Below are 11,775 nucleotides of genomic sequence, written 5' to 3'. Positions count from 1 at the left end.
ATTACATTGTTAACGGGACTGATTTAGTCCATTATTCAAGGCTAATGCCTGGCCAGCCAGGACCTTGCTTGATCGCTCTCTTTCTCTTTTTCCCCCTTCTTTTCCTCGTTTTTAACAGAAAAGTGTCTTCTGTTAACTGTTAAAACCTGCAAAGATTTTCTTATTAGTTTATCATATGAAGAAGAAACAAAGGTTATTTGTTGGGTGTGGTGTGTGCTGTGACAGACATCAAGAATAGTGAAGCATTTACACATGTAACCTATGTGTGTAAGGCATTGATACCGTTCAGCAAATTATTGAACGTATTTTGGTGAAGGTAGTATTGTCATAGTAAATCAGTAATATATGTAAAGAAGAAAACCGCTGCATTTGTAGTTCCTCTATTATGTGCACATCATGGGAGTAACACACACACACACGCACACACACACACACACGCACACACACATACACACACACACACACATATATATTTCTTTTATATATATATATATATATATATATATATATATTTTTTTTTTTTGGAATATAAGAGTTTATCAAATCCCTTTGGTAAATATGAACATATTTCTCAAGCCAAATCGAATGACTATCAAGCGCCATCTACCGACATGAATTGCATTTTAATATGCGTACAGGAAAAATGTTGAAGTTTGGCGTTTGGACAGGGTCGGTGACAGAAGTTGGCACGCACACGTATTTCATGAATCCCACATTTTTCTGTCGCTAATGAACAAACGTTTTCAAAAATTTTTCATAAAAGAATCAGATTAAATCCTATGTGTTTAGTTAAATTTGTCGTCACCTTAAATTATATGAAAATGAAGTCTTCAGAATTTTACATGAAAGCGAAAAAGCTCTGCTCAAGTTCCAAAACAAAAGTTCAACGCAGTATAACAAACGGAGGAGACATTTATGTAAGACAATGTTCTTTTATTATAGTTCATATTTTTTGGCATATATATAATGTTCATTTTACAATTGAAAAGTATTTAAAACATTCGTATTACATTTGCAATATGGCGTTTGTAAAAAGTGCTTCCATTTCCTTGCTGTATATTTTAAGATTTATATAATCCAAAAAAGTTCAGCCAGTGATAACAATAAAGACGGAGAAATTTAAAAGGCACTGGATGTCTGTATCTGGTCGAGTGTTCTCATACAAAAATACAGTTCACATGAAATGCACATACGAAAGAATTGAGTTCCACAGCAAAACCAGTGAGAAAGCACATGGTGATCTTCGCCCGGAATCCTCCAAAAGACGGCAACAGACGTTGCATACAGAGGCACTCTTTCACATTTTGTATTAATTACACTGCATAAATACAAAGCTTTGACTCTATAAAGCGTGCACTGAGAGGCGTTTTAAAGATCAGTACCCGAACCTATGGCAATTTTCAAAATAAAATGTGCTTCATCTGGTCGTTTCTGACGACATATAGTGCATACAAACTGCTTATATGAGGCAGATACCACAATATGCTGACTGTGGTCCAGTCCTTTACTTTGGCATACTGTCTAATTCAGTAAATTTCACGCCCCTCATTCAAATACGTCAAGCATACAGTAAATGTTCTGTACCTGTTGTTGTCACGGGATATAAGCCTGATGGAAGAATGCCAAGAGAGTCCAATCAGTGCACTTTTCTTCCTTCGCAAAGAAGTAAAGACTTGTGCACTTCAAAGTTTTAATGTAGCTCAAAGGGCACTGCGTACAATTTGAAAAGGTTGCCAAGAAGGGAAAAGAAGGGTGGTAACTTTCAAACATAACAGAGTGAAATTATACCCTATATTAGCTGCACTGATATGTTTTGCGTAGCTAACACACATTCTTACACAGAAGACACACACACACAAAAACAACCAATAGTCCACAGTTCGAATGTGTGGCGAGATGAGCTTATCGTTTTGTACAAAAGGCACATGTATATCACAGCTGCCTGGCTCCTTAAGAAACAACGGTAAAGAATCTGTCAGATCTAGGGCGAGTTTATCCAGCAGACACATTCGCACCACTTCCAAGTTTAACATGTCTTGAGTCGGTCCTTTAGGCGCAACTGCCCATGGCTTTGACAAAAGAGCCATCGGGAAGCTGCCTGAAGATGCCCCGTAATGTCTCCAGTTCACGCGTGAGGTGTTCTACTCTCTTGCGCAGTCTCTCGTTATCCGCAGCCAGCTCAATCACCTTCTGTTGCGTCTCCGCGTTGCGCATTTTCGCCTTGTCCCTGCTCTTTCGCACGGCGACATTGTTTCGCTCTCGCCTGAGTCGATACTCAGGGCTGTTCTTGTCAATCTGCTTCTTAGATTTGCCCCGGTCACTGCTACCCATCAGCTTCATCGCACCGCCAGGCAGATTGCTCTGCTGGTGGTGCGGGCTTGGGACAGGGGTCGGTGGAGGCGTTGGATGCCCCGGCTGAAGGTGCATGGTGGTCTGCGCACAATGCGCAATCTGATACTGAAGATGGGATAGATGCTGCGAATGATGTTGAGGGTGGTGATATGTTGGCGGCACTGAATGCCCCATGTCTTCTTCCTCCCTGGGCTCTTGTTTGATTGCCACAGGTCTCATTCTTGTGGATGGATTGTCGTAAATTGGCTCCAGTTTAGAAGAGTCCATATAGCCGGCCATGCAGCCATAAAGTTGTTGCGGAGCCCCCGGTGTTCCATTAACACCGTGGGGGTAGTCGTAGTCGCCACTCGCCAGCTTGAGTTTTTCTGGTTTCGAGTTGTTGTGAAATAAGTCAGCCAGGAATTCGTCGTTGAAGGCGGCTGGGTCAATGTAAGCACTGATGTCAATTGAGTTCTCGTTGTCACAGATTTCGCTAAGGTCTCCGGCAACAGCTGTATCTTTGTAGCAGTAGGCACTCTGCTGATTATGTGCGAGGCTGGTCATGAGGGGTCGTGGGGCGACCTCGTACAGATTTGGTTGCTCCATGGAGTATCTAAAACCTGCCAGACATGGTGAAGAGCTCCGGGAATCCAGCTTGCTCGGAGTACCGGAGAGAGCCGCACTGGCTTGCTGTTTTGAAGAAGGATTTGGCTTGCAGTTGGTCCAAGAAATGCTCCTGTAGCCACGAAATACGCTTAAGAGTTTCTGGGAGTTAAATGTTGCAGTTCTGGAAATATGGGCTTGTCTAAAAGGCAGTCAAAAAAGTTTGAATTTCTAACTGCCTCTCAGCTGAGGAACCTCACATCTGTCAGTGTAAGCTGTAGTCCGTCTTATATATTATCTGTGAAAAGGGGCGGGCGCACTCTGGGTCCTAATGCGCACTAAATCCTCTGTCAAGCTGCTCATTAAAAAATAACAAGATTCATAAAATCGATTTAGAGACAGAAATTCGAAAAATTCATCAAACAGTGAAACACACATACATCAAAACCATTTGAACAAGTTTGCAAAACGCAGACGAATTTTTGGTTATTAATAACCAATTCCAACTGGAGCTGTGCAAGCACCAGGTCTCAAAAGCAGGATTATTTGACAGTTATCCCGATCACAGGGTATTCATTTATTCTGTCCCATTCATCCATAATGCGCGCGCACACTTTCTGATGTTCACCCGAAACATTTTTCTTCATTTTCCGATCAAACTCTCAAGCTAAAGTGGTGCAAGTCAAACGTATGATATTTGTCTTTCCTCGTCTAATCACAAAAGCCCATATCCTACTGAGAAAAGTAAAATGTAAACTTAATTTATATTCGTATTATCTGTAGCATAATGGAGGTTAGTCTCATCTGATTAAAGATTATACTAATAATGTATGAATAATGTGCGTGATCCAAACTAGATACTTGTAGTAATAGGATTCGTTTTCTACTGACGTACTTACACTGTCAATAACGAAACAATTCCTTTTGTTGTTTTAGGAAAATTATTTAAACGACGCTCAGATAAAAGTCTAAAAATTCAAGCCGAAACAATTGATCAAATATATTTGGTTTGATTTTATGATTATTTTCGTTTGATTACCCTGTGTGTTCTCACTGTTTTGACAAGAACATCAAACAAATAAACGATCAAATGTATTTGACAGGAACCCGTCAATAGGGCTCAGACATTCACATTGTCTGATAAAAAAGTATGTCTTTCAATCTGTTGAGCGCGTGCAGGCGACTTGCTCTCATGTGTACTGAATTAAAGTGTATACATGTATACAGTGTATATACATACATGTTAGTGCAAAATAAAGTTAGAGCACTAATAAATAAAGAATTAAAAAATAATATTTATGAAAGAATAACCTGCTGCACAAATAAAACCGTATTTAAGTTAGTTACCAAAAAGAGTCTGAGAAGTGCAGCTTAGGTTGATGACTGATCCGAGTGCCGATGGTTTTAATTATTTAGACTCTCGTAAAATTAACACAATCGTGTATTTTTCCTATAATGTTTATGTAAATAGGCCTATTTTGCAACACATTATGCAGCTACTCGGGATGAAATATATATATATATATAAATCAGTGCAATATTTCAGCAGTTCAGCGGAATAGACGCACCATGATCTACTGTATGCCAAAATAAACAGACTACCACACGACTCAGAATGGTTGGAGAGAAAAGTCCAGCGTGACAGATGCATGATCTGAACCTACACGAGCTGAGCGCTCTTACTCGTCCGTTAAAATGTCTATAGGCTGGGAGCTCCCTCTATTGTCTAAGCGTGCGTTTGGCACGCTGCATTACACACAAAGACCTGAAAATACATGATTATTGAGTCATGCGAAATATTTTGCTTATTCAGGAGATAATACATTGCAGTTTTTTAGAGAGGTTCTGATTTATGGTGATTCTGATTCATATTTTCGCAGTGATAACAAGGACCGATTGAACTGAACTGATAAGACAGCTGTCACGGTTGTGAATTCTGGCAGTGGTAGAAGGACAGTGATTGACTTCTGTACCACATTAGGCCTACAGTGTAGATTTATTTAGCCAACACGGGAGCAGCTTGGCAAATATGATGTAATTATTTATACGACTGAGACAGCCAAATCGTGATTAGAAACGATTCACTTTAATGAGGTGGAAACTGTGTACGAAATATGATCATGCGCCACAGTTTACAGCGGCCAGGCTCACATGTCAAACCTGAAACTGCGTGAAAGGAAAAGAAACCTTGAGAAATGTGATAAGTGCCCCGTGGCCTGATTTCACCTCTGCTGTATACAAACATCAGACGTTCACATGGCCGCCTTTTTCTATTGACCGAGTTCATTAACCTAAAGTATTTGACGAACTATCGAACGGACCATGATGTAAACTAATGAACATTTTCATCATCCTTCATGCTAGCTTCATTCACCACCACCCATTTTCATCCTAGTTTGAGAACGTCAGAGTAATAACGTGCTTTGAAGTCAAAGTGTAATTATGTTGGCAGTCAGAGCCTCCAAACAGCATTAAAATCCTCCAAGCAAAATTAACGAATAACAATTCATGACAAACTTTGTTTTCAGTTTCTGCAACCTGTTTTGCCATGGGCTTGTCATGACAATGTGTTAGCAACTGCATAGGGCTTTAAATTTTAAAATTTGTTCTCTTGTCAAATTAAGAGATGTGGAGCTGTAGTTTGCACTAGCGTGCAACTGTTCCTGTAGCGCTGTGTATGATCTAATGATTATATTTCTTATTACATAAACGCCCGAAACTGCAGCACCTTCTCTGATTGGTTTAAAGAGCTTTGGTTCTCGTTCATTGGTTCGCCGGACAGATTTTCCCTACATGGTAAAACAGATTTCGCAATACTCCGAGGCACCACTCCGCGAACTAAACAATAACAGAGAATACGAATCGTCTTCACTGTCAACAAACGAAGACAAAATTGATTGGCGACTTGGTGGATGAATTACAAGACGTAAAAGTTGCTGAAATAAGGTCTGTTGTAAATTTCTAATGTTTATTTGTTAGTTAGCTACAGTTGAATGTTAACTGTTTGGCATGAGCATGGGACCTTGCTTGCTAAATCGATTGCGAAACAGGTTTCAGTCTCCTGAATTAGCTAGCTCGCTAAGCACAAGCGGAACAATGTATTTGCAAAAAAAGTAGACTATTAATCGCTACAGGTTCTGCCAACTTTACCATTCTTCAAGCCTTTAGATATAGAAAATGAAAAGCCTAGCAAGCTGATAGTTTAACATTAACATGATGGGCTAACTGTTGTTAATGTGTCTCTCAGGAATGTGCCGAGTTAGCTCGCTAGCCAACACTATATTTCTACGTTAGCAACCAAAGAACATTGTTATACTCACTGAAAAATAGTGAATTATCTCATTGATTAGCTAATGTATTTAAAATTGTGTTTGTGAAGTAGTCTGTTCGCATCGTCGGTGGGTGGGAGGTGGGTATTCCCCTCATTCCATTTTGGTGAGGTAAGGTAACCTAGCTTAGCTGTCTTAGCTAACTGGGCTGGTCTTTTTGAAATGTAATTAGGTTGACTGTTACATAGTTGTTAACCGGCCATCGTTGAATGTTGTCTTCTTGTATTAAAAAGTGGCACGGCGTTTAATCTTTGACAATCTGTAAGGTTCTGTGCATGTTGATATGTGATTAGAATCTATACGGTGTTAAGCAAAGTTGAGGTTGAGGAGTTTCCCTCTTGCACGGCACAAAGAAAGTGAGGGAGGGGGCGGGGGCTGGCTATGCGATGATGCAACCACTGGTAACTCGCAAGCGAGCCCATGCCCAAACAAGAATGAAACTTTGTCACATGTGCACATTCCTTTTGCAGCAGTAGCTTGATCTACAGTTGCTATAGTAATATTGCGGCGTTAATAGGCCGTTAAACTGACGTAAGGTGCATGCATACTAAGTTACTACACATTTTTATTGAGAAAATGTTCAAGCAGTCGGTGTATCATTCTACCCTTTTTCATTTTCAAAGTTTTGGATTGTTTGAGTGGGTTTGTTTCCTAATCAAACATTGCAAAATTGACGGTTGTATTATTTCGCTGTTAACTATATAGTTGAAGGATATGCTATTCTGACATAAAACATCTCTTTGTGTTCACAATTTTGGGTGCTTCTCAGAACATGTATCTGAAAAGCCCTGGTGCACAAAGGTTTGCCGTGTTGCTGTGTTACTAATTGTATATCATGGTGACAGTGCTGTTGGAATGTTCATCATCCCCTGGTCTTTTCCTGTTATCACAAAGCGGAGACTCTCATATTACAGAAAGACATGTGCACATTGTGCTTTTTGCTGCTCAGTTAACATGCAACTAACATTTTTTTTATCATTATCATCATTTTTTACAGTGAAGATCGACCCCAGTAGTCGGAGAGAGAATTACCAGGCAAGAAAGTGGATCCAAATGAGCAAGCCGTCGCAGCAGAAATTAACTACAGACCAGAACGGGGTTAGTGTGATTCAGAGTCAAGCTCACAGCAGCACAGCAACATCGGCGACAGCAGCAGGACTACAGCAGGTACAGAATGGATACCACTCCGTGTACAAATACTGTAGGAAGTAAAAGTTAGGACAGAGTCAAATAATAACGTTAAACGCTACCCAGACTTTGTGAGCTGAACAGACTAGCCCACACGTTATGTTAACTTTGACCCAAAAGTTTACTCAAAAGCTGTTCAGTTGCCTTGAAAAATCGCAAGATTGTCACGTGATCTCATTAATTTGGCCAAACTATCCATTATTCAGTTTGTTTGTTTTTTGGCATGTAGTTGTAAGATGTTGTTATTTAATCAGTTTGCACCATAGTAGATCAATTGTGATGTACTTCATTTTTATATCAAGGTATTGCTATGCAAAATATTCCGTTATTTAATATCAGTATTTTCACAAAAAAAAGAAAGAAAACATATTTCAAATATTTCAAACTATTCTTATTTCATGCTATTTCAGATAATAATTTTGTATAAAATTGCTATTTTGAAATTCTGTTCATGTTGATATCCCCCTTCACTGACTGAAGTGTAAAACTGGTGCCAGAAAATTGGATTGTTTTTTTTTTTTCAATTTCAGGTGCCACAACTTGTACCAGTAAGTTCTACAGGAGGCGGTAAGGCCACACCCCCAAGCAAGATGAAGAAACCAGTTGCAGACAAGGACAGCGAGGAGTACCGGCAGCGTCGGGAGCGCAACAACCTGGCCGTGAAGAAGAGTCGAATGCGCAGTAAACAGAAAGCGCAGGATACGCAGCAGCGCGTCAACGAGCTGAAGGAAGAAAACGAGAGACTGGAAGCCAAGATTAAACTCCTGAGCAAAGAGCTGAGTGTGCTCAAAGATCTCTTCCTGGAGCACGCCCACAACTTGGCCGACAATGTGCAGCCCCCCAGCACCGCCCCAGATGTCTGTAACCCCGCTCAGAACAACAGCAATAGCAACAGCGTAGTCAACAACAACAACAACAACAACAACAACGCCAGCCAGTGAAGACGTAGTTTAGAGACACACTTTTTTCCTTTTTTTTTTTTTTTATGTCACTTTTTTTCCGGAGAAGGTCGGCTGTTTAATGTTTCATCTTCTGTATTTCTTTCTTCATTTTTTTTCCCCTTTCCTTTATTTTTTCCAATCGTCGTTGCCACAGTTCACTTTCACTTCTTTGTCGTTCTTGTACGCTCAACATTGTTTTCCCATGTGGTGCGTAATTGTGCCCGTGGGATGTAGATGTGCATCAGCCAGCTCATTTGCGCAGTGGCTTATCACACCATCTCTATGGCAACAGCAGTGTTGAGTTGCAGGAATTGATTTGACGTGTGCAAAATTCCTGATGGTTTGCCAACAGCCATTTGTCAAATAATTCCTAAGTAGAGGATAGTTAGTTTAAACTTAGTGTATGTTTTTTCTACAGTCTAGAAAAAAAAAAAACATGACCAGCAACAGCCTTGCAAGTTTGTAAGTTACATTTTCATGTTACTGTCCCGTTAGTTGAACTAATATCTTGTGGCTGCGTTTGATTATCTTTGATTTGGATTTCAGCTACATGCAGTAAGGCAAACAAGACTAATGATAGGGGGACATTTTTCTTTTGGCTTGTGCTTGTCATGAACAGTTTTTAAAACAACCTTGAGAGAAAAGTAGATAGTAGTTATATTTTGGGGGAAAAACAAAAACTTTGAGAAAGCTTTGAGGAGTTTTAATTGTGGCTATGCTGTTGTTTAAATACCAGCGCCACTCTTTCTAAAGTGGATAAAACAGAAATTTAAGTTTCTTTTTCAACAGTGGCAGCTGAGAGACAGAGTAGTTCACAACGAACGTTCGCCGCCTTGATTTTGTCATATAGATGCAGGGGATTCACAATGAAATTTGAAAGAAAAAAAAAAAAAAGAGTGGTTCTTCGGCTGCATTTTAAATGTTTCTGGTGCTTGTACTAGCTAAGCCCTACACAACCCAGTTTGGCCAATCGGAGCAAGATTTCGATCCAGGTGATAAAGTACATGGTTACAACCGCCACCTGCAGAAGACGCAGCTGTTGAGGACCAAGTAGAATTGGTCTGGTGTGACGATGAGTGCATATGCACAGATCTTTGATAAAAAATAGGAGGGTTTTTTTGTAAGGAAGAAGGAAAAAAAGAGAGAGAGTGGTGGATTTAATTCCTAGACATCTCAAGAACAAGATGATTCTCATGCTGTTGCATCATAATGGATTTGAGACTATGTTTTTGTTTTTTGTTTTTTTGACAAAGTTAACAGCAGGAGAATGAGGACCAGGGTCCTGAGTCTCCTGTGTGGATGTTGGACTGCAGACAAAGCCAGACAGACAGAGTCATGGTAAACCTGTATGTGCTAGAAGCCATGGGCTAGTTGTCAAAACAAAAAGCTGGACGGGTGGGGCAGGAACTTTTTCTGACTCAGCAGTTTTCCAGCTTCAAAGGCAATCAGCTGTCCTAAATCTAAGTTTGTAGTTACCTCCGAGTAATAGTAATAAATAATAATAATAATAATAATAATAATAATAATGAAATACATTTCCATTTTTAAGAAGGAAAAAAAGAAGAACGTTTTGGTGTGTGTGTGTGTATTTGTATATATATAAGAAAGTGAGTCTCACACGGCCATTTTTGTTTTTGCCTCTGTTGACAAGCTTTTGTACCTCAGGCTAGACTTGTTAGCCTCACCAAATAGGGCCTTTAGTTTCTTTATATTACAATATACACCTGACATAGCAGAAATACAGGACCTCTAAAACACCTTTTTGCTAATTCTGTTTTCTTGTTTTATCTTATTTTCTAAAGCATGAAATGATTTTTGCATGGTCAGCACTGTTCAGAAATACTTTCTTTTTGCACTACAAAATAGAGGAACAGCAAATCAGGCATCATGTCAAACCACATATGGAACAGTGTGTTTTTTTTGTTGTTGTTGAAACAGGGATATGACTTTAAATGAATAGAAAATACATGGAATCCTTTGGAAAACATACCAAAAAAAAAATGACCCTAAAACTTCAGTTGATGTTCCATGAATGTTTGATTGGCATATTTTACTTAAACACAAAATGTTGCTGGGCAGCATTGTTCTTTTGACTTGTGACTTGCTTTTGTACAAAAAGTATATTGGGTTATTGTGCATTGTAAATTAAAAAAAAAAAGAAAAGTAAATGTTCAACTTGAGCTGTGATTGTGTGTTTTATTGCACAGGGATGGTTTAAATCAGTGATTCTCAACTCCAGTCCTGGGGGCCCATTGTCCTGCACATCTTTTGTTTTAACTCTTGATCATCACAGTTAATTGAGCTGATCAAGGGCTTGATGATTAATTGATCAGTGGAATCAGATGTGTCAGTCCCGAGTTAAAACAAAGACATGCAAGACTGGGTCCCCAGGAATGGAGTTGAGAATCACTGGTTTAAACTATACAGAAATGTATTGGAGAACATACAGAAATATGTATTACATCTCATCTCCTCTCCAAGGGACAGTAAAGACAGTCATATGGGATTTTAAATTAAAGTATTTTATTATTATATTGGACTGTCGAGTTATGTGCTTTGACTCAGTTGTGACAGATTAAGTCTCGGAGAGATTGGAAGGTCTTTCAGAAGGTCTAGGGATCTGAACAGTCTGGTGTTTTGTATGCTCGGAGAACCCGTTTACAAGTACATTTGATTTTAGAATAAAGTGAATCTTTATTAAATCACAACAGTACGCTTAGTGAGCATATCTCAGTCACAAAGAAAAACATGTTGAAGGTTCGGCTCTAGAACCCACAGCGTGACTGACTATCTTCTCAGGCAGTGTAAATACAGTTCCAATATTGGAAACACCTTTATTTAACAAAGTTTGTGGGGGTGATTCAGCTGAGCTTTGGGCTGTCACTGGGCGAACTCCAAGCCAAACTATTTTTATCAACGTGCAAGGACAGATCGATGAGAACAGCTTATTTCAGCTCTGAGCAAACAAAAGAGTTAGGTGGAACTACTATGACTTTTTAATGCAACTGGCGAGAGGCAAAGTCACTGTCACGCTGCACGAAGTGGACACATCACTTCAGTTAAGCTTAGCAACCCGTGGCAAGGTCTCTGGATTGCTACAAAGCTGTCACTTTAATTGATTTTTGTTGAACTGTAGACCAAAAAAAAAAAAATTCAAACGGGTAATCAACCTCTCAGAGCTCTGATGTTTTGTAGCGTGATATACTTAAGCAAATAAAATGTTAGCCTTTTCAGTTCAGTAAATGCAATGGACCTAAAATGAATTAAATTTAAATTTATAAATTGATTTTAGAGGTCAATATACAATAATAAATTACCAGTAATTAATTGTAAGTAATTGATGGTAAGGATTTGATTAATTGTTTATCTGCCTGAATTGATCA

At 39.2% G+C, this 11,775-nt stretch overlaps 2 protein-coding genes across 2 annotated transcripts; one reads left to right on the top strand and one right to left on the bottom strand.

The window, feature by feature from the left end:
* Positions 1-916: 916 nt before the first annotated feature.
* cebpa (CCAAT enhancer binding protein alpha) lies at positions 917-3,177 on the bottom strand. Its single transcript, XM_030794317.1, has one exon. It carries the CDS (start codon positions 2,935-2,937, stop codon positions 2,050-2,052), a length of 888 nt encoding a protein of 295 aa, XP_030650177.1. The 5' UTR covers positions 2,938-3,177; the 3' UTR covers positions 917-2,049.
* Positions 3,178-5,764: 2,587 nt separating this feature from the next.
* On the top strand, positions 5,765-9,875 carry cebpg (CCAAT enhancer binding protein gamma). The gene is made up of 3 exons (XM_030794318.1): positions 5,765-5,880; positions 7,261-7,430; positions 7,982-9,875. The coding sequence occupies exons 2-3, from the start codon at positions 7,317-7,319 to the stop codon at positions 8,390-8,392; spliced, it is 525 nt and encodes a 174-aa protein (XP_030650178.1). The 5' UTR covers positions 5,765-5,880; positions 7,261-7,316; the 3' UTR covers positions 8,393-9,875.
* The last annotated feature ends 1,900 nt before the right edge of the window (positions 9,876-11,775 follow it).

This window comes from Chanos chanos, chromosome 2, assembly GCF_902362185.1.
Source record: "Chanos chanos chromosome 2, fChaCha1.1, whole genome shotgun sequence".
NCBI classification, from domain to species: Eukaryota; Metazoa; Chordata; class Actinopteri; order Gonorynchiformes; family Chanidae; genus Chanos; species Chanos chanos.
Note: the sequence above shows the minus strand (reverse complement) of the source record. Positions and strands in the feature narration are given on the sequence as shown.